Below are 22,223 nucleotides of genomic sequence, written 5' to 3'. Positions count from 1 at the left end.
ATGAACCAAGAGCGACACGATGCGACAGGATGTCCACCAAGAATGCCCATGTAGGGCCCACCTGGTATTGTCCACCTGGGTTTGCCCATCTGGGGTCGACCTGGGTTTGCCTTGGATTATAGCCCTATTATAAATGCATAATCTTTTAAATAATGAGTCAAGAAAAGAGTCAAGAAAAATAATGTGTATGTGGCATTATGTACCACTGTATTTGAGCATCTAGCCTAGCCTATATATTGAGAGTCTATATGCATATACAATATATAAGTATTAAATAAATGTTTTGAGAAATTTTTCAATACATGCAATAAAGTTCTTAAGTTACATCAAACTGTTTTGACATTTGTTTGGATGTTCTGACACTCAGAGTTTAGAAAGTGTTAAGACTGTTTCGAAAAAAATGTGCCAAAGCAATTGAGAAAATCTGTAATTATTATTCTCTTATTCTGTATATTAACTCTGTTATGACACATAATAAAACTCACCAAGCAGCTGAATCCAGCAGGGGCCAGCAGCTCTGTGAAGAGCGCCATGATTGTGGCGGAAGTGGTGGTGTTCTGTCTAAAGGCGGGATCAGGAAGCGCCGCTCTGTGTGAGTTATTTTGGGCGCACTCAGACTGTGAACGGCACGGTGTCTGTGTGGATGAGGATTGAAATTTCTCCATGATACTGTCTAGGTATGGTAGGTGTGATGGTACATCATTGTGTGTGTATAGGAGTAGTGTTTATATTGTTGTCATTTATGTTGTTTGTCATTGTTGAATGAGGAACGTGTCGTTGTGTAGCGCTGAACGCGAAGAAATGAGGCGGGACCTCAGAAACTCGTGGAAATGAGGAAAACTTCACTTTCGCGCGCAAATTGATTATTTTTAAAAGAAGTTTATTAATCAGACGTCTTTGCCGATTTTGTGGTTTGTGAACATCACAAATTTCACTTTCATTTCCACATTAGTCCAGAAACTTACCTTCACTTTCAATATTGAGTGTCCGGCAGCGTTTCTAAACACGGTCCTTCTTGCACACGGCTGTAAACATGGGGTTAAACATAGGCCAAACTCACTCATTTACAACTAAAGTATTTTAAGCTTCACAATATTTGAAGGAAATGACAAAAAAAACGTTAATAATTAATATGTCCAGTTGATTAAATCATTCTGAAAGAAGACGTGTCCATTCACTGACAGAAAGTCTCCAAAACCAACGTTGCAATCATATTACCTATTTTACAACAACATCTCCAAATGGGTTTCAAGAAAAATGAAAACATTTTCACTTTCACATTCATTTTACAAATTATGCATAAACACCTCATTACCGAAACAGCCTTTCTAATAAAGTTTGCAATCTGTATAATGTACAGTTCAGGTAATGTTCACATTGAACGTTTTTACAAAAAGTAACAAAGTTTGGACTTAATAGATTTCTTTTTATTTATATGTATAATTTTAGGTTGTATTAATTCATATCCAACTTATATTTATTTTCTCTCTTTTTTAAGTCATTGAAGAAAGTCATCTTGAGTCCCTCAGCCCTCTCTAATCTGAATCAACAATGTCGTCGACATCACAGAAACACAAGGACTTTGTGGCAGAGCCCATGGGCGAGAAGTCAGTGATGGCACTCGCAGGAATCGGTGAAGTTCTTGGAAAGAGATTGGAAGAGAAGGGCTTTGACAAGGTAAAATCTATCAGAATGTTTCATGCGTACACTTTCTGACAGCTCAAACATGCTTCAAGTTAAGAAAACACAATATGGCTGTTTCTCAATATGCCTTCTTCAGCAATCTTGCGTAACGTCATCTTTAACTGACAAAGTTCAGTGCTACAACTTAAGATCGCAATAACGGAGGACGCGTGAAAGTTCCCAGATGCGTTCTTGATTTTGAGGATGGATTGATGCGTACTTGAGCACAAAACTCACTCGAAGTCCCAGAAGTCATTGTGGCTGAATAAAAGAGGTGGGAAGCACAGCATTTTATACAGATTTATTATTATTGTTCAGAGATGTAGTTTATTTATCTTCGGAGTTTTCCTGAATGAAACTGAAACTAAACATCACCATGAAAAGGGATTAACACATTAAGGGTGTTTACTTGCTAAAATTTGTATAAAATTGTTTTTATTTGTATTGCTCAAAGTATATTTGTAAAGTTTTTGTACATGTTAAATATATTGAAAATGGGGAAAAATAACAAATCGTTGTATGAATTCTGTAATGTTAAAATAACTTTCTGTTAAAAATACGTGAAGGTCATGTGACCAACAGGAAGAAAGCAGCATCTCATTTCTCAGAGGACACGTTCTTTGTTCTTTTGGTCTCCCGAGTTAATTCTTCCCAGGTAACCTGGTAAGACTGCTCTCCACGAGAATGCACTTCTGTTCTCTGCCTTCTTGGAATTGAGAAACAGCCAATAGAAGTTTGTCAACTATATCAATGCAAGTTTAACAAGATTTGTGCGAATTCTCACAACACATGCAAATAAAGCTGCAAGTAAAAACAAATGAATATAGAAAAATGCTAACAAATGTAGAAAACGCAAATTTGGGAAAAAAAAACAGAAATGTGCATTTAATACTCATGTAGTCAAAACCTAAAACTGTCTAACATGTTTCTTTAACTTCGCTTTTCTGAGAGTCACTCTTTTTATTTATTTTTTTTTAAATTTTTAATTCTTTTTTTTAATGTATATATATATTTTTTTTAAAGGAAGAAAATGGAAAGGGTAAAATACGAATGAAAATTGGTATTTATTTCCGGTGCTTTTAAAGATTTATTTTTTTAAATTTCATACCACTTTTAGATAAATGCAAATCTGATATAGCTCGCTGGGGTTCTCTCCCTCTTTCCATAATAGGTCGGGTAAATCTTATCAAAATGATAATTCTTCCCAAATTTTTATACCTTTTTCAACATATCCCAGTCTCCATAAATAAATAGCTTTTTACTAACCTAAAGCAACTTTTGCGCGGGTTAATTTTTTTGGGTTCAAACCAGCTTGTATCAGAATGTCAGCTTCCCAAATCTGAAGGGGGTCTTGCGCTCCCAAATTTTCAATATTACTTTTGGGCTTGTAATATTATCAAAATACTTAATTGGATTGGTCACAAAACTGGTGTTCCTGACCCACCTTGGACACATATAGAGTTATCTGCCTCTTCACATTGTCTATGTTCTACAGTCTATTCCCAACTTCCCCTTGAAATACACAAAGCATCAAACAACCCAATAGTTAATAACACTTTGAAAATTTGGCAGCAGTTTAGAAAACATTTTGGTCTTCATAGTGCCTCAACTCGTATGCCAATCTCTGATAACCATTTATTCCCTCCCTCTATATTAGATCATGTTTTTAACACTTGGTCAATGAAAGGCCTAGCCACTTTAAATGATCTCTATGATAACAATGCTTTCTCCTCCTTTTCAACCCTATCAACTAAATTTGATCTTCCCAACAACCATCTTTTCCGTTTCTTTCAAGTGAGACGTTTTGTTCAAAAACTATTCCCCCATCCCCCATTTAGTTCACTCTTCATCTATTTGTGCCAGACACGGCCTACTACAGTGTAAAGTACTTCATAGGACCCATTTCACTAATGCCAAACTTTCTAGAATATTTCCAGACAGAAGTGATGCCTGTGACTGCTTGCATCTGTTACCGGCTGATTACCTTCACATGTTTTGGTCATGTTCAAAATTAACTATTGGTCTAATATTTTTAAAATTAATTTACATTACATTTACATTTAGTCATTTAGCTGACGCTTTTATCCAAAGCGACTTACAAAAGAGGACAAATAAGCAATTCACACAACTATAAGAGCAACAATATATAAGTGCTGTAGGCAAGTTTCAGGTGTGTAAAGTCTAAGAAGGAAAGCATTAGTCATTTTTATTATTATTATTTTTTTGTAGTTAGTGAAGGAGTCAGAGAGAGAGTTGCATATTAGTAAGTAGTATTTAATATAACATGGAGTCCCATACTGTCAGTCATTGAGAACCCTAACGTTTCAGGAACTGCTGACTACAATTTCGAAAGGGAGAAAGAGAGACTTCTAGTTTTTAATTTACATTTTCATCCTCTGTATTTACCTATTCATTCATTTATATTTATTTATTTTATTTATGATTTTTTCAAATGGCTTACTATTTATTTATCAGTGTATTGATTCACCGTAACACTTATTGAATGCCTCAGAAAATAGGGAGGGGTGGGAGATGGAAGGGATGGTACATAGAAGTAGGTAGAAAAGTGTAAGTTTAATTTAAGAGTTCTACAGATTTCTTGTTTTTATTGCTATGTATTTCATGTCATCTCTGCTTGGCTTTTAGTTTTCATATACATTTGTAAGTTTGTATAATATCTGAAAAAAATGCAATGAAAATATTTGAGAAAAAAAAAAGAATGCTTTTACATCAGCTGCATTTACAAATATAGCCTATAAATAGCCTAATAATAAACTATGCTTAAGAAATTATTTAAAAAAAACTGCTTTTTTTTACATTGCAAGATGCTTCAAAACCGTATTAAAACACAGTTAACTCAAAACACTTAACTCATATATGTCAATGTGTTAACGAAAAATCATAAACATTTTCTCATTTAAATGCACTTTGCAACTCAGAGGGTATTTTCAACTGCAGGGAGCACAATAAACAAAGAAAGATTCTGACTTCTGCCAGAAAAGGCAAACGTTGATTTTTCTCCAGAAAAAGTTTTCTCTACATTCTTTTACAGAACAAAATCTAATTATTTGTTTTACAATTATTGGTTTCATTTTATTTTACATAAAAAACATAGTAGTAAAATAAAGTGTTGTTAATTCTGCTCAATTTGTTATTAGTTTTTTCGTAATATAAAAACACCACAAAAAGTACCGATAAGAGAACCGGTTAAGAACCGAACTGATAAGTGGTATCGATAAGTGTGGTAATACCATTACAACCTTAACGATACCCATCCCTACCAACATTATCGCTGGCTAAACAGGAAAGAGCTTTTTTGCATCGTGGTCTTTGCAGTTCATTTCTCTATTTGCATGTGTTGTGAGAATTTAAGTGCACATGTTGACAAACTGATGAAGATGTTTTCTTAAGTTGTTAGTTTTTAAACATGCACTGGTTTTCTTAACTTGTAGGGAGTTTGAGCTCTCTCAGCCACCGTAATTTTGTCATAGAGCTGAAAGATAAAGTGTTTAAAGTGTTATTTAAGTGTTTTACATTTCGTCCCCACAGGCGTATGTTGTTCTAGGCCAGTTCCTGGTACTGAGGAAAGATGAGGAGTTGTTTCGGGAATGGTTGAAAGATACATGTGGAGCAAACACCAAACAGCAGGGTGATTGTTACAGCTGTCTGCGAGAGTGGTGCGACTCCTTCCTGTAGTTCACGGTTCCCTATTTGTTTTTTTTTCCTACTGCATACCATATATATTTACCTCACTATCAATTTTGACTTTTCGAACAAAAGTAACTCGGCCCAAAAATGGTATAGCACTAGAAGGTCTTTATAAGGTGTTCACATGTAATATCACTGCTCATTTTGTGTATTGTTCAAACATCATTCACATCCATTCTTCTGATTTGGAGAAATTCTTGAATTTTCGGGGGAGTTTCGTGTCATCATACTCAGTTCTGTGTTAAGTTGTGTGTAGATATGTATATGTGCATACACTAGTAGTACAAACACACAATCTTTCTTCTCTTATGATTATAATGATGATGTTTGAAGGTTTTAAACTGACGATCTTCAAAATGTGCCACAGTGCTTATAAGCTTTTAAAAGGTTTCTGGGAACTTGTCACTGTATTACCCAAAGGATCACATGCATCTGCATTTTATTCTCCCCAATCTCAAAATTGCCTTAATAAAAAAAAAAAATCTGAATTAATTTTAACTGTGCATGTGTAGCTTCACCCTCATGGTCTGATTTACATTGTGTAGTCTACACTTCCATCATTTGCTGCTTTCACATTGATTAAACTGCTGCATGGATGTTCTAAGAAACACTGATAAATGTTCTTGTGGCTCTAAAACAAAAGACCTTTATGTGTTTCATTTTTTAATTATTTTTGGAATAAAAGATCCTGAAAGGTGTTGATTGAAAGGGTTGTGTTGTGAGTGTGTGGAGTGATTAACAATATTGCTGGAAAATGTGGAAAGTGGAAAGTCTTCCTAGTTTGAGCTCAGTGGAATATTTTTTTTATCATTTCTAATACAAAGCACTGTTGCCTAGCTAAGAATTGTTTTTAGGTGTAATATTACACCTGCTGCAGTCACGGGACTGCTGTAACATTTCTTGATTATTATATCAGAAGGACTCAGAAATTAGCCTAGAAAATAGCAATACTTTGTTTTACTAAAGAGTCAAGTTTTTAAAAGAAAAAATATAAAATTATTATTAATAACTCTTAGTTTTTTGTTGAGATGCTAATGGTCTAATCTGGTTTAATGATCTACTAAACGTGCTTTCCCCAGTCCTGGGCCCAGTTTATCAAAAATTTTATCTGGGTCAAAAAAATCTTTTTTTTTTTTTTTTTATATATATATATATATTTTTATATCTGGGTCAAATTGGTGCAGATTTGGAAAAAACCCATGTTTTGCTATCCAGAATTAATTGATCTGTCTTGCATTTATGGCAGTTTTTAAAAGGAATATTGGATTGGATCACTGTGATCCCCACTTAATTGCAGGATTACCTTATAAATCTTGTTAACCAGAGCCTTAAATGCACAGCTGTCAAACTCTGCCCAGTTTAGTTCCAACCCTGCTCTAACATACTTAAGCTGCGGTCACACTAGAGTTTGATAATACGAAATTGTGTCGTGCGGCACTGCGAAAAGGGGTGGGAATAAGCAAAATTATCAGGCTTTAAAAAAGTGAGCGATTGCTCCATGTTTTAAATTTTTGTCTAGAAAGGTTATGTTTTGATCCTCTGTTGTTCTCATGCAGTCAAGTGATGGGATTTCGCACGTCAGAGTTCACCAAGCTTAAACTTTGCACTGCAGCAACCTGCAAAACTTTACGCATGACCCTGCATTTCCGGTCTGATGCGTTCAAGTGCGTATGAATGGAAGTCTATGGGAAGAAAAGGCCAGTGTGACCGCAGCTTTACCTGTAGGTTCCAAACAAGCCTGAAGGACTTAATTAGTTTGATCAGGTGTGTTGTATTAGGGTTAAAGCTAAACTGCAGAGCTGCGGCCCTCCAGGAACAGAGTTTGAAACCTGTGCTTAAATTGAACCAACAGTGTAGCCTACTGGCTTGGCAGAGAACAACATGTAGGCAAAATACCAGTGGCAACAAACGGTCCATGTTTGTCTTAATTGTTAGATACAGAAACGCTGCAATCAACAAACATAACGTTTATAATACTGTTTTGTTATTGTTTATCATATCATATTAGATGTGACATGCTTCATATACACTGTAAAACCCAAAAAGTTGAGGTAACTCAAACTGTTTGAGGAAACTGATTGCAACAAACCGTTTAAGCTCAAAAATTAATCCTAATGAGTACTGTGAACTTCATTTGAGTAAATGAACCAAATTGAGCATAGTAAACCCGGATAAATGAAGAGAACTCAAACCATTTGAGTTAAACTAATCTGAGTAGTGAACTTACTCCATTTAAGTTGAAGTAATGAGGTATTTTATTTAACTTATTACCAACAGAGTTTAAAACTCTTCAACTGAGCAGAATTAACTTTCAGTATTTTTTGAGTTAACACTCATTTCATTTGATAAAATTGACTCTTGGGTTTTACAGTGAAAGCTTCAAATATGAAGGAATTTGTATATCATCAGTAACTATTAAATTTATGATCATTCACCTTTAAAAAAAAAAACGTTTTATTTTATTTGGTTAAAAAAAAATCACAACAATCAGAATCCATTTTTTTAATGGGATAGATCTCAATCTGAGTTTAAAGTTTAAAATAACAAAATGGCAGGTTTGATCCAAAGATTAAGATTAAATTACATGGTCTGATCTTAATTCAGAATCCCTGTTGCTTTTGAAAAACCCCTTTCCAAGATTTGATCCAATCTGTGATCCAAAATCCAACAGTATTACTAATATAAAAAAAAAAAAACTGAAGATCAAGATTGAAAAACGCAAAAACTCAACTGTTTAACTCTGTTGACTTGTAAAATGAGCCTTTTAGTGAGTATTCTTTCAAATTGACCTTATGAACAATATATAACATAAAAACAAGATGTCTTTGCTTATAATGTACTCATTTTCTAGCAATGGATTTAAAACAATGCTTAATCCAGGGGTTTCCAAACTCGGTCCTGCCAGGATGTTTCTACACTGTACAAAAATAAAAAGTTGAGTTAACCTAAAATATTAATGCAACCGGCTGCATAGAAATTTTGAGTTTATTAAGCTTCAGTGGTTGAAGTTGTACCAACTTATATTTTTAAGTTGTCTGAAAGGACTGGTTTTAGGTCAAGTATACAATAATTTGGCACAACTTCATCCACTGAAGCTTAATGAACTCAATTTCTTTGCAGCCAGTTGCTTTACAATGTTATGGTAACTAATTTTTTTTTATTTTTACAGTGGTTAGGGGTCAATTTTTTACTTTCTTTGAACAATCAGTTCCAAGCATGCAGTAATATTGTTTTCATGATTAAATTCAACTCTGAGCTCAAAAATATGTCCACAATTTTAAACTGAGTAAGCAATTTTCAAGCTGGGTTTTTACAGTGTAGTATATCTAGTAAGGCCTTAAACTGGTTCAGGTGTGTTCGATTAGGGCTGGAGTTTGGACACCTCTGGCTTAATCCATTGCAAAGTAAAAAAAAAAAAAAAAACAGTGCTCCCCGATCTCAAAAACAGCACACACAAATCTGTTGTTTAAAATCTTTATTCATTCCTTCATTAAATTCTGTCTGCAGTGTTTAATCCGTTACTTGAGACCACAGTTTTCTGACATTTTTTCTTCAATGGTTGTTTTTTGTAAGCTAATTTCCAACTCTTAGAGACTAGACACCACTTACTTAAGTGGTCATAAAAATTAAACCTTTTATGACACAAGCTTCAGTTTACAAATCCTAAATAGGAGTGCTATGTACTGGTGGTATTTGTGTGTACAATAGGTATCACCAGTCTCACCATGATCTAAACTTGAAAAGCTCTAACAGTTAACCAGACATTTCTACCAGCGTACATAACCACCTCAAACAAAACATTAAAAAAACAAATCAAAATATACATACAGAATATCGTAAATCGCCATAGAATACTATGAGAAGAAGATAACCAATGTCTCGAATATAATAAACTTTGACATACCCGGACCCACACCTATTTCCTTTTGCTGGATTAAAAAACTGTGTGCTTGCATATGTGTGTTTATCAGTGTGTCATATTCATCCAATCATTTTGCACAATGATGTTAATTTGTCCCCTTAATGAGCAGGAACATCGATTACCAAAAAAACCTAAAGAATTCAAATATCCTCACAAACATAAATATATAAATCTCTGGCCTCCGCGATGTCAGTTGATGAAATTTAGGACCGCTTTTGTGTTTACTGGACGTTAATTTGGGATTGATTTATCCTTGTGGTGTCTCGTCGAGTGTTGTGTCGTGTTGTGTGATGTGTGTACACAAATCGTTATCATCTAAATTAGACTAATCCTGGGCGTCCTGCTCAGAGCAGAGCACAGAAGAACTTTTTCTCCCTGAAGGGGTTTTCTGAAGTGGGCACAGGGGTGATGAGAGGATCCTCGCATGCATGGGCATCACAGTAGGCCATCAAGTCCGCTGCTGCCTTAGACACCTAAAAATACAGGAGACATCAAGAAAGAGATATTAGAACTGATTAATCATTTGAAAAGACATTTGTTATGTTTATGAACGCAAAAGAGTCCATTTCTAATAAAAAGTGCATTCATTTATATACATTAGAACGGAAAGAGTATTGACATATTAGAATTATATACGTTTTCATTTAGTACAGTGCATCTGGAAAGTATTCAGAGCGCTTTACTATTTCCACATTTTTTATGTTAAAGCCTTATTCCAAAGTGGATTAAATTAATTTATTTCCTCAAAATTCTACGCACATTACCCCATAATAAAAACGTGAAAAAAAAATGTAATTGTTGCAAATGTTTTAAAAAAATAGAAAACCTGAAAAATCACATGTTCGTAAGTATTCACAGCCTTTGCTCAATACTCTGTTGGTGCAGCTTTGGCAGCAATTACAGCCTTATGTCTTTTTGAATATGATTCCACAAGCTTGGTACACCTGTCTTTGGGAATTTTTGCCCTTTCCTCTTTGCAGTACCTGTCAAGCTCTATCAGGTTGGATGGGAAGCGACGGTGTACAGCCATTTTCAGATCTCTCCAGAGATGTTCAACAGGATTTAGATCTGGGCTCTGGCTGGGCCACTCAAGGAAATTTACTGAGTTATTTTGAAGCCACTATATTGATATGTTGGCGTTGTGCTTTGGGTCATTGTCCTGCTGGAAGAAGAACTGTCGCCCCAGTTTGAGGTCAAGAGCACTCTGAAGCAGGTTTTCATTCAGGATGTCTTTCTATATTGCTGCATTCATCTTTCCCTCTTTCCCAACTAATCTTCCAGTTCCTGCTGCTGAAAAACATCTCCACAGCATGATGCTGCCACCACCATGCTTCACTGTAGGGATGGTATTAGCCTGTTGATGTCAACTCCGAAGAGTTCAATTTTAGACTCTCATCAGACCAGACAATTATGTTTCTTATGCTCTGAGAGTTCTTCATATGCCTTTTGGCACAAGGCAGGCTGCTATGTGCCCTTTATTAAGGAGTGGCTTCCGTCTGACCACTCTACCATACAGGCCTGATTGGTGGATTGCTGCACAGATGGGTGTCCTTCTTTAAGGTTCTCCTCTCTCCACAGAAGAATGCTGGAGCTTAGACAGAGTGATCATCGGGTTAATGATCACCTCCCTGACTAAGGCCTTTCTCCCCTGATCACTCAGCTTAGATGGCCGGCCAGCTCTAGGAAGAGTCCTGGTGGTTCCAAACAGCTTCCACTTACGGGTGATGGAGGCCAATGTGCTCATTGGAACTTTCAGAGCTGCAGAATTTTTTCTGTAACCTTCCCCAGCCTTCTGCCTCGAGACAATCCTGTCTCAGAAGTCTACAGACAATTCCTTTGTCTTCATGCTTGGTTTGTGCTTTGACATGCACTGTCAACCCTGGGACCTTATATAGACAGGTGTATGCCTTTTCAAATCATGTCCAATCAACTGAATTGACCACAGGTGAACTCCAGTGAAGCTGCTGAAAAATCTCAAGAATGATCAGTGGAAACAGAATGTACCTGAGCTCAGTTTAGAGCTTCACTGCAAAGGCTGTAGATACTTATGCACATGTGATTTTTCAGGTTTTTTATTTTTAATAAATTTTAAAAAGCTAAAATCTTTTTTCACATTGTCATTATGGGGTATTGTGTGTAGAATGATGAGGAAATAAATATACAAGTATTTCCTATAGGTTCTGACAAATTGTGAATTGATGCAGTATTAAAAAGTAACACTTCGATTCATAAATTCACTCAATCTTTTCCCAAGACATCATTAGTTAGTAATATAGTATATATATAATAATATAGTAGTATTATATATAATTTGGAATTGTGTTTGTGTGCCCAACTTCACATATATGCGTCCTAAATTTTATAAGAAAATTGAATTAGTATGTTCCAACTTAGTATGTCCCAAGTCTATGATGAATTGAGTATTCCAAAATTGATTTCAGTCACAGCAACGGATTAAATGACATTGAAGAGTTATCTGTTGCCATCTACTGGCAAAATAATGTAATTACAATCTTTACTCAAAGTCTAAAGTTACTTTCAAATGATTTCTTCTAATTTGATCACTATCCTAGATATCAATGTTTATATTGAAGCTATTATTTTATCCTAGTTAAAAAATAACAAAATAAAGATGGATAGTGTGTGGGTGTTTCCCAGTGATGGGTTGCAGCTAGAATGGCATTCGCTGCACAAAACATATGCTAGATAAGTTGGCGGTTCATTCCGCTGTGGCGACCACTAATTAATAAAGGGATTAAGCCAAAAAGAAAATGAATAAATGAATGAATAAAGACAAAGCTTTTATAGCTTTTTCATAACTATACATGACGAGTGCTCTGTCTCTCACTCCCTCTCTCGATCTCTGCAATGTAAACAGATCTGAATGTCTGCTATAACACTTGCCGAACATAGATGTCATTTATAGTTGAATTGTTAATCAAAATCAAATTTTTGTTTGTGTTGTTTTTTTTATCGAGTCTTACAATTTTCTAAATAAACTTTACAGGAAACTTTAATGTTCAGTTTATGTAAGTCCCACTGAAGAGGAGATTTCAGGCACAACGCAGGAGGAAATAACTCATTTCCTTTAGTTTTTCTGAGAAAATAGCTACTTTAAAACAGTGACAAAACCAGATATTTTGAAATGTGTGAAGTTTTTTCAAATGGGATGGACCTCAGTTCCTCAAATTAACTAAATATCACCATTTCACAATTTTGAAAAAGCGTACACAAAAAAATGCAATTAAAAAGTTCTAAATTAATATTACTAATATTAATAATGTATAAACTGTGCACACCCGCATTTTTATGGACACATTTTGGTTTCTAGCTTGACTAAACATTAGTAAACTATAGTAGATTGCATATTTATTTTAAGCAGTTCTTGATGTTTTTGATCCATATCTGCCCAAACAAAGCTTAACACGACACATACATTTCGAGACAGTCATCACAGATCATTAAATATTTTTAACGTGATAATATATATTTTTAGAAATATATTTATAATTTAAAATATTAAATTTTGTCTACTTTGATAAGGTGTCCCTGCCATCTGAGTTTTCCAATGCCATTCCAGCGCTTATGTACTGTATTTTAAATATACACACAAATTATTGAGTATTATATACATGTTCTTACCTCTAATCTAAGACATATTATTGGGCAATTCATGAGAAAAAAGGGCTTAAAATCTTTATTTACATTTAGATAATGAATAACTATATTTGACTACTTTCACCTTCATGTCTGGTATATAACATGGTTTTAATTGTACGAGAGGTTGAGGTCGATGCTTAAAGGCTGTTGAATGCCTCAGATTGTACTTGTAGGACACAGTTTACCAGAGGGATTGTAGAATTAGGTCATACCTATTAACCTGATTCCAGATCTTTGATCACATCTGATACAAATTAGTCTGCCATGTACAGGCTGGTATAATAAGACATACAGGTATTTATAGGCGGGCAGGATTACAGCTAATCTGACTTTTTGCTTGCCACATTTTCTGTCTGTTTTTGGACTGAAACGCTCACCTTGATTCGACAAAAACTGGCTTCAATCTTCAGCTGCTCCACCAGCTTCCTGGCCTGACCGACGCTCATGGTGCTGTTCACAGGGGTGTCTCCTTTCATCCTGCCCACAAAAATAAACAGAGGTCAATGGAAAATGCAAAAATATTATATGAACTGAGGGATTTTTATATCGTAAACGTGGTATTTTGCTGCCCTATTCTGATTCTACCAGTGTAATGTGGTAAAATCTTACAGTAAGGTCACATTAATGTTAAGTAAAGTGATTTGAATTTTTTAAAAGTAAAAAAAAAAATTATTTTCAACAAGTTATTCAAAACCTGCATTCATTTTGTCTTATAAAAACTAAATATATTAATTATATCATGGTAAATCTGTTAGAAACAGTTGCTGCTCCTCCTTGATATACAGTAGAGTGTAAACAAATTTCCACCAAATCCCTTCAGTTAACTATTTTAGTTATAATTTGGTTAGATATAGCAGATAAGGTGTTAATGATTCACATTATGATCGTATAATCCATTCAGATATGCACAATTCTTTCAGTTTTTTCAAGTACACAGGCTTAAAACCAATATATATAGTATCAACAATACAGCCGGCAGCTAGTACATTCAGCAGCTAGCTCTGCAACTCTCACATGGTCACCCACTGAAGCTAAGCTGGGCTGCACCTGGTCAGTACCTGCATGGGAGACCATATGGAAAAGCTACAGTAGGTTGCTGCCAGAAGTGGTGTTAGTGAGGCCAGCAGGGTGTGCTAAACCTGTGGCTTGTGTAGGTCTTAATGCTACAGTATACGGATGGGGACTCTATACTGCTCAGTGAGTGCTGTCTTGAGAGGGGTCTGGATGCAGACCTGGTGCAGTGCAATCTGAGCTGCATCCAATGCTTTTTAATGCGCTCGCCTAACCCCACCCCTAACCCTACCCCTCGCAGTGACGTCACTCGAACCATTTGAGAGCATTGTGTCTGACATTGCATCGCTGAGGGATGCAATCTTAGCCTGCATCATAAAGGCATCCTGATACTTTTCAGATGAGACATTAAGCAGAGGTCCTGACTCTTTGTGGTCGTTAAAAATCCCATGATGTCCTTCGAAAAAGGGTAGGGCTTTAACCAACGTTGCCCACTGGCCTCCTTCCATCATGGCCTTCTCCTAACCATAAAAATAATTCTCTTCTTCTTCTTTTAATCAGTAGTTTCATATATTTTTTTTCTTCATTCGTCTGTTTAACACAAAAAAAGATACTTTGAAGAATGTTACTAACCACTGACTTCAACGGTAGGACAAAAATGCAATTAAAGTTATCAGATAGAGGTTACAAACATTCTTCAAAATATCTTTACAAATCCTCAAAATATCAGAAGAGAGCAACTCAACTAGAACTGGAGATTGAGAAAATGAATTAAAATTAACAGATTATAATTTTTATATAATAATTTATTAGTAAATGTTGCAATTGAAATTAATGAAGCTTACAAAATAACATTTATCTAGAAAAATGCTATTTTTAGGGCATCACAATGGCAGTGTTCACATGAGTTTCCTCCAGGTGCTCCGGTTTCCCCCACAAGTCCAAAGACATGCAGAATAGGTGAATTGGTTAAGCTAAAATTAACCGTGGTGTATGTGTGTGAATGAGAGTGTATGGATGTTTCGCAGTGAGGGGTTGCAGCTGGAAGGGCATCCGCGCTGTGTAAAACATATGCTAGATAAGCTGGCGGTTCATTCCACTGTGGCGACCCCAGATTAATAAAGGGATTAAGCCAAAAAAAAGAAAATGAAGGAATTATGCTATTTTTATTAGCTTATGTTTTTAAATAATTTATTTAATAAATGTTAAAGATATTTTTAGATCTAATCTTCTATATCAGACTATACTGTGTCAAGGTGCAAACATTTATTTTGGAAAGCACTACGAGTGATTGAAAACCTCAGCAGATATTTTGACTTTGATTGGCTGTTTTTCTCTCTCGCCTCGACTCCTGCCATAAGTATTTATTTTCAGCTCTGGGTTCACCTTTGTGCCGCTCCAGCCAACAGCAGAACAGCAACTACTTGGAGTTGGGGATGAAGATAAAAAGTCTAAAAAGGTGCTAAATAGTACAATAAGTGGCTATTTAGCTCATAATTATAGGGTAACCGTTTAAAGTGGTACATACTGTAGCACATATATCTTTACAGATGGTGCTTTGTGCAGTCTGTAGCATTTAACCCACTTGAGGCTTTCTCCACAGCTTTAAAGAACAAACCTTTTCTGTTTAATCAGACAGGCGATTCTTTATTTTAATTATCTGGGAACCTTTAAATTTCTTGTCTGCTAGACTCTGGACAAAAGAAGTGTAATCTGCCTTTTTGTAAAATTATTTTGTATTCTATGTCGTTTTCTTTTTATTTTGTTTATTTATTTACAATTTAATTAATTTAATTGTATTTTTTTATTATAATTTTTCATGATTGGAATGATATGAGTCATGGATATTGTCTTATTAATCATTCCTTCATTTTCTTTTTGGCTTAGTCCCTTTATTAATCTGGGGTCGCCACAGCGGAATGAACAGCAAACTTATCCAGAATGTTTTAAGCAGCAGATGCCCTTCCAGCTGCAACCCATCACTGGGAACACCCATACACACTCATTTAAACACATACACCACGGACAATTTTAGAATACCCATTTCACCTACAGTGCATGTCTTTGGACTTGTGGGGAAACCGGAGCACTGGGAGGAAACCCACGTGAACGCGAGGAGAACATGCCAACTCCACACAGAAATGCTAACTGACCCATCCGAGACTGGAACCAGAGACCTTCAGGCTGTAAGGTGACATCACTACTCACTGTGACACCGTGTTGCCCCATTGTCTTATTACACAATGTAAATTTCTGATGTGTTTTTGCTATTAAAAACATTTTTAAAAAATGTAACATCTTTGTAACTTCTTAACCACCCAAAAGAACAACTTAAGAACCAAAAATCGATTCTTCTCCTATAATTATTACCCAAAGAACCACTTAAATGCTTCTCAAATATATATAGTTATAGTTTCAAAATATTTACAGATATTTTGTTATATGAATATAAATAAACTTTTCTTTACATGTAAATGCAAATTTACATGCATGTGCGTAATAAATATTACAAATAAATACGCACAGTACTTGGGCTGCACAATATATCGCTTCAGCATTAAAATCACAATGTGTCCATTCTCAGTAGTCACATTGCAGGATTATAGATTATCAGCAATAAAGATTGAACAGTGTTATTTTGCATTACATTTGAATATTCAATTACTCCACCTGAATATCTGACTACTGTTTGACCTTCCAGAAACCCAAAAAGCACTGCTTATTATTAATTTTTTTATCTTTGCTCTACCTTGTTTATGCTTGAGTTTTTAAGTTTGATTCACTCTGCTACAAAATTATCCTGATCAATCTAAATTAAAGATTTAATTCCAAAAAGAGCTACTCAAACCATCATCGCAATATATATAGCAGAAAAATAAAATATTGCAATGTCAGATTTTTCCAATATCGTGCAGTCCCACACAGTACACACAAAATTATTATATGAATGCAAACTTTTATTTTGTATGCGATAATCACGATTAATCATTGAAGAGCATTAATGTACATCCCCTTCTGTAAAAATGGCCTCGTTAACATGGTCAAACTGTACCCAACTACTAAAGAAATTAAAAATTGGCACTTTAGATTAAACAAACTGTGCATGTGCGTTTTTTATCTCTTAATCTTTTGCCCAGACTGCCTTTCATATGGAAGTAGCTGATTATTGTAATAGCTGTGATGTGCTATTCCAAAACAAGAATGATTTTAAAAACTAGATCTTTATGGTTATGACTATACCCTACCAATCATCATCTATATTGTGAACAAACCTCAATAAATAATTAAGTTTACGTTAACTAATGCAGACAAAGCATCTGTAAAGTGCTCCTGATTCTGTTTATAATGCACACAGTCTCTAATGGAAGCATCATCCTGTGGTTCAGGACTCTCAACCCCTCTGCTTTACTTCCTGTCTTTCCTCCTTCTTGGTATCATTTACTACAGATTTGCTAAAAGCTGCTGCCCTAGAAAACCAAAACCTCAACTTAGATCGCAATGATCTGATAGTAACGCATTTCACCTTGCTGAAACCCTTCATTTCCAGATGAAGATCGTCAGAAACCATCGCATATATAGATTTGGAATCATTCGTAATCATACGAATATCAATATACAACAAATATTAGCAGCATTAATGAATCTGGATAAGATTTCAGCAAAGTATTGGAGCATGCCGGCCCCATTTTCATTATAGAAAATATGTTTGCTAGGATCTAATCAGCACTACACAGAATATACCACAATATCTGAATGAAAAAATAATTAATTTTTAAATATTATCTCTATTAATGTCAACATTTAGGCATATATAGACATGAAAATCACGTGTTGCAGCCAGCAAAAAAGAGAGAGAAAAAAAACTAGGCCAGATACACAAATGACAATCACAGCTTCACAGATCTCCATAATCATCAATAGGACTACATCCTTAAATAAGAACATGAATATTAATACAGCTGCAATCAAATAAACTGATCATCTTAATATTAAAGCAATACATTTCAAATAAATGAACATCAAGATGAATTAAGGGAAAATGGAGAGCAAGAAGCATTTTTAAAAAGCCCAGAGAGCTGTATTCGTCTGTTTTATGATTCCGGCCCTTTTAAAATCCTTTTTATCCCATTTCTTACCCTTGCTGTATTCCACTTGTGGTGATATCTCTCCCTCCTCTTCTTTCTTATCCCTTCTCTCTCTCTCTCTCTATCTGTCTGTGTTGTTGCTTTCAGTGTAGCCGGACCGCACCCTCATACACAGTGTGGATGCTACCCAGTTCTGTACAGTCCAGTGCACTGCAATTCTGCTACAATGAACACCAGTCTCTCGGTGCACACAAATCCCCCCTGTGCAGACAGTGGAATGTGCCGAGAGGGGGGAGGGGCCGCTAATGGAATTGATTTATTCTGCGCGGTGGATCATACCATGTTTATGACGGGAGAGGGGGGACGAATGGGGAGGGAAATGTATTGAAGAAAGCCAGCGTTTTAAGAGCTAAAATCTCACAAGATGTGTTCAGATTGTCAAGAATTAAAAGAATAAATTTGATAGGAGTGAACATGTATTTTGTTTGTTGGTGGTGATGCTGCTGAAGCTCCTGAATAAGTGAGCCTTCCCTCTCTGGTCTGTTACCATGGGAACTGCTGCAGTCTCAGCCTCTTTGTCTTGCACTGATGCTCCATTTTGACTCAGTGGTCTCTCCCACTTTGGTGAAGATCTTATACCCCACTATGGCAGACCGAATGAACATTCAGTCTATGAAACACACTAATATATGTCTTCATGATAAACCAATGCTTATTTATTTATTTATTTATTAAAATATCTTTTCTAAACAAAAAACAAAAAATCTTAGCCTCTAGTGCTTATTCTTTAGGTATTGCTGCTTTTTTGTTAAATACTTTTCCTTATTAAGTGCTACTTATTCATTAGATACTGGTAGTTAATAGACACTAGTACAGTTCTTATTAATTAGATACTTGCTGTAATTTTAATAGTGGCTTTCCTGCTGAACATTCCAGCTTAAACCAGCCTAGGATGGTTGGCTGGTTTTAGCTGGTCGACCAGTTTGGTTTTAGAGGGGTTTTGGCCACTTCCAGGCTGGTTTCCAGCCATTTCCAGCTTGGTTTTAACTGAACAGGCTGGGAGATGACCACCTAAAACCAGCTTGACCAGCCTAGCCAGGCTTGGAGCCCAGCCCAAACCAGCTAAGTCCAGCTTAAGCCAGGATGGTCAAGCTGGTTTTAGATGGTTTTAGCTGGTTACTTTCCAGTCTGACAAGCTAAGACCAGGCTGGAAATGGCTGGAAACCAGCCTAAAAGTGGCCAAAACCCCTCTGAAACCAGGCTGGTCGACCAGCTAAAACCAGCCAACCATCCTAGGCTGGTTTAAGCTGGGTTTTTCAGCAGGGATACTAGTCGCTATAAACTTTTAACTAATTGTTTTGGTATAGCCCATCTATTTTATGGACACTCATACTTGAATTGATTTCTTATTTATTGGGTACTAGCACTTATTTATTAGAATCTTTTGTAATTATTACTATTAACAGGTCTTATGACTAATCTGAACAAAGAGTTCAGTTAAAAGAGTTCAGTTACTTGTAAAACAAACAAACAAAAATCTTGGTAACATTTTAAATAATAAGCTAGTCTCTAATAAATGTGTACTATCTTGAATTAGTATTTGTGTCTATTTAAAGTCCCTATGAAATCAAAATGAAAGTTTTCATATTAGAAATTAAATTTAATATCTTTAGGTTTTCAGCACAATTCATCAATCATTTTTGACGTAACCTCGCACTTCAGTTTCTCACCAAATCTTCTGATTATTCATGTCAAAGGAAATTTAAACTGCCTGAAAGCTTGCAAATATAAGACAATAATAATAGATAGTAGCCAAACTGTGCTGATCTGAACTCCTCATCAGCCATACTGTGCACAGCATCTCTAGACAAGTGAGTACTGCTATATAAGGATACAGATAGTGTAAATATAATTTCCTTCAGAGTGTATGAAAACTGCTTTCATAAAATGCACATTTCAAAGACCTCAAAGCACTCATTCATTAATTTTAATTTTGGCTTAGTCCCTTTGTTAATCTGGGGACGCCACAGCGGAATGAACCGCCAACTTATCTAGCATATCTTTTACGCAGCGGATGCCCTTCTAGCTGCAACCAAACTCTGTGAAACATCCATACACACTCATTCACACACATATGGACAACTTTAGCTTACCCAATTCACCTATAGTGCATGTCTTTGGACTGTGGGGGAAACTGGAGCACCAGGAGGAGACCCACACCAACACGGGAGAACACTCAAACTCCACACAGAAATGCCAACTGACCCAGCCGAGGCTCGAACCAGCAACCTTCTTGCTGTGAAGTGATTCTGCTACCCACTGCCACAATTAATAGCAAAGATTATCTAAATAATGAGCAGTGCTTATAGTTTTTTATAGTTGTCCATCAAAGAGTCAGTGTCACCAAAATGAAAAGTCCTGACACCATTGTTTATAAACAAGATAGTCAAATGGCTTTGTCATGTTTTCATTATGACAGTTCCCCATGTACATTTTTTCCAAAGCAAAAAAAGTCTGATTTTGGTGACACGTCCTGAACATGCTCAAGACAGCACTATATACTATTTGCACAGCCATTTGAAAGCTACATTAAAGTTAGACATCACTGCATTACAGTTTTTCTCAGTCGCTTTGGTGCGTTTCTCACAACACTAGTGCATTTCTGCTCAACAGTTACTGCATTTCTCAAAACAATTAGTACAAACTACAAAATCTAGTTGATAACCTGCAAAAGCGCAACACATGCTCAAAATAGATAGTTCATTTCTCAAAATCAATTAATCATGTAAATGAAAGTGTCAGTGTCATCAAAATGAAAAGTCCTGACACCATTGTTTATGAACAAGATTTGCTTTGGCTATAGACTATTTGCACAGCCATCTGAAAACTCAATTAAGTTCGACGTCACTGCATTTAGTGAGGTATCTGAGTACAAGACACTGAATATGTATGTTTCACATTTTTACTGCATTTGCTTTTTGCAATTCTAATTTATTCACAGCATTGTGCAAAAGAATAAATACACTCTTATTTATAACAAACATAAACTTCCTTTGGGTAGAGCACAACTGTGCACAACTGTAAACAATATTGCAGTACATATTTCAACTGAACCTACAACATACACAGGTCTGTAAATCATTCATCAAATTGTTCAATTTTAAAGACATTTTCAGAAAAAAAAACATTTATTTTTTTGTAAATAAAGTTTTCTTGACAGATTTTGACAAGTAGTTCGACATTTTTGTATGTAATGACTATGTAATGAGTAGTGAAATGAGAACTATTAGTTTTATATGGAATGACTATTCAGCATTTACAAGTTTAGTTTAGTAGCAATATTTACTGGCATGACATAAGCAAATGATAATGTTATAAATAGCAAAGAGTTGTTTGAAAGCAGTTGATGCATGTCCAAAAGCATTCACAATTTGTTGGAAGGAATGAGAAACTGCTACTATGATGTGCACAAATGACTAATTGTTTTGAGAAATGCATTAACTGTTGTGCTAATGTAAACAGTGTTTTGAGAAATGCACCAAAGCCACTGAGAAAATCCGTAATAAGTATATTTCAGTGATCTTAAGAAGTTACTGGTAACATAGAATAAGCACAAGGTAATGCAAGTACTAGTAGAAAATATACCAGTATCTAAACAATAAGCACTAGTAGCATAAAATAGATACAAGTACAGTTTAGATGAAATGTAAAAACGGCTTGCCATGCACACCTTTACATCATTCCAGCTCCCTCTGCATCCATTCTCATGTTACATTCACATTGTTGCAAATCTGCCCCCTAGTTTCCTCCTGAGAAATGAAAAGGCTGCTGTCTGAAACATTCAGTGGGAGAGAAAGAATGAAGAGAGACTGATTCCTAATGGTGGACAATATTACAGTTTTTCTCAGTCGCTTTGGTACATTTCTTAGATCAGAATTAAAACTACATGTTCAATCTTCACATCAATGTTTCTCATTCCTTTGAACAAGTTGCAAATGCTTTGGTACAGCCATGCAAATGATTATGTGCAATTCTCTGATGATATCTACATGATCAATTGCTTATGTCATGTTGATTAAAATGTACTATAAAGGTCTCTGTTGTCATAATATTTTGTCAAAGTGAATTTTTCTATAAATTTCCATTAAACTTGT

The 22,223-nt window shown here is 35.5% G+C and overlaps 2 protein-coding genes across 3 annotated transcripts; one reads left to right on the top strand and one right to left on the bottom strand.

Annotated features, from left to right (window-relative positions):
• Window positions 1-590: 590 nt before the first annotated feature.
• Window positions 591-6,099, top strand: banf1 (barrier to autointegration nuclear assembly factor 1). Of its 2 annotated transcripts, none has more exons than XM_073934319.1 (3): window positions 591-682; window positions 1,499-1,677; window positions 5,233-6,099. In XM_073934319.1, the coding sequence occupies exons 2-3, from the start codon at window positions 1,552-1,554 to the stop codon at window positions 5,377-5,379; spliced, it is 273 nt and encodes a 90-aa protein (XP_073790420.1). In that variant the 5' UTR covers window positions 591-682; window positions 1,499-1,551; the 3' UTR covers window positions 5,380-6,099.
• Window positions 6,100-8,851: 2,752 nt separating this feature from the next.
• Window positions 8,852-18,200, bottom strand: gng3 (guanine nucleotide binding protein (G protein), gamma 3). The gene is given in 3 exon segments (NM_131841.2): window positions 8,852-9,786; window positions 13,351-13,450; window positions 18,121-18,200. Coding segments are annotated over 2 exon segments (228 nt in total). The 5' UTR covers window position 13,450; window positions 18,121-18,200; the 3' UTR covers window positions 8,852-9,657.
• Between the last annotated feature and the right edge of the window lie 4,023 nt (window positions 18,201-22,223).

Source organism: Danio rerio, chromosome 21 (genome assembly GCF_049306965.1).
Source record: "Danio rerio strain Tuebingen ecotype United States chromosome 21, GRCz12tu, whole genome shotgun sequence".
Taxonomy (NCBI): Eukaryota; Metazoa; Chordata; class Actinopteri; order Cypriniformes; family Danionidae; genus Danio; species Danio rerio.
This window is presented reverse-complemented; position numbering and strand designations above follow the sequence as displayed.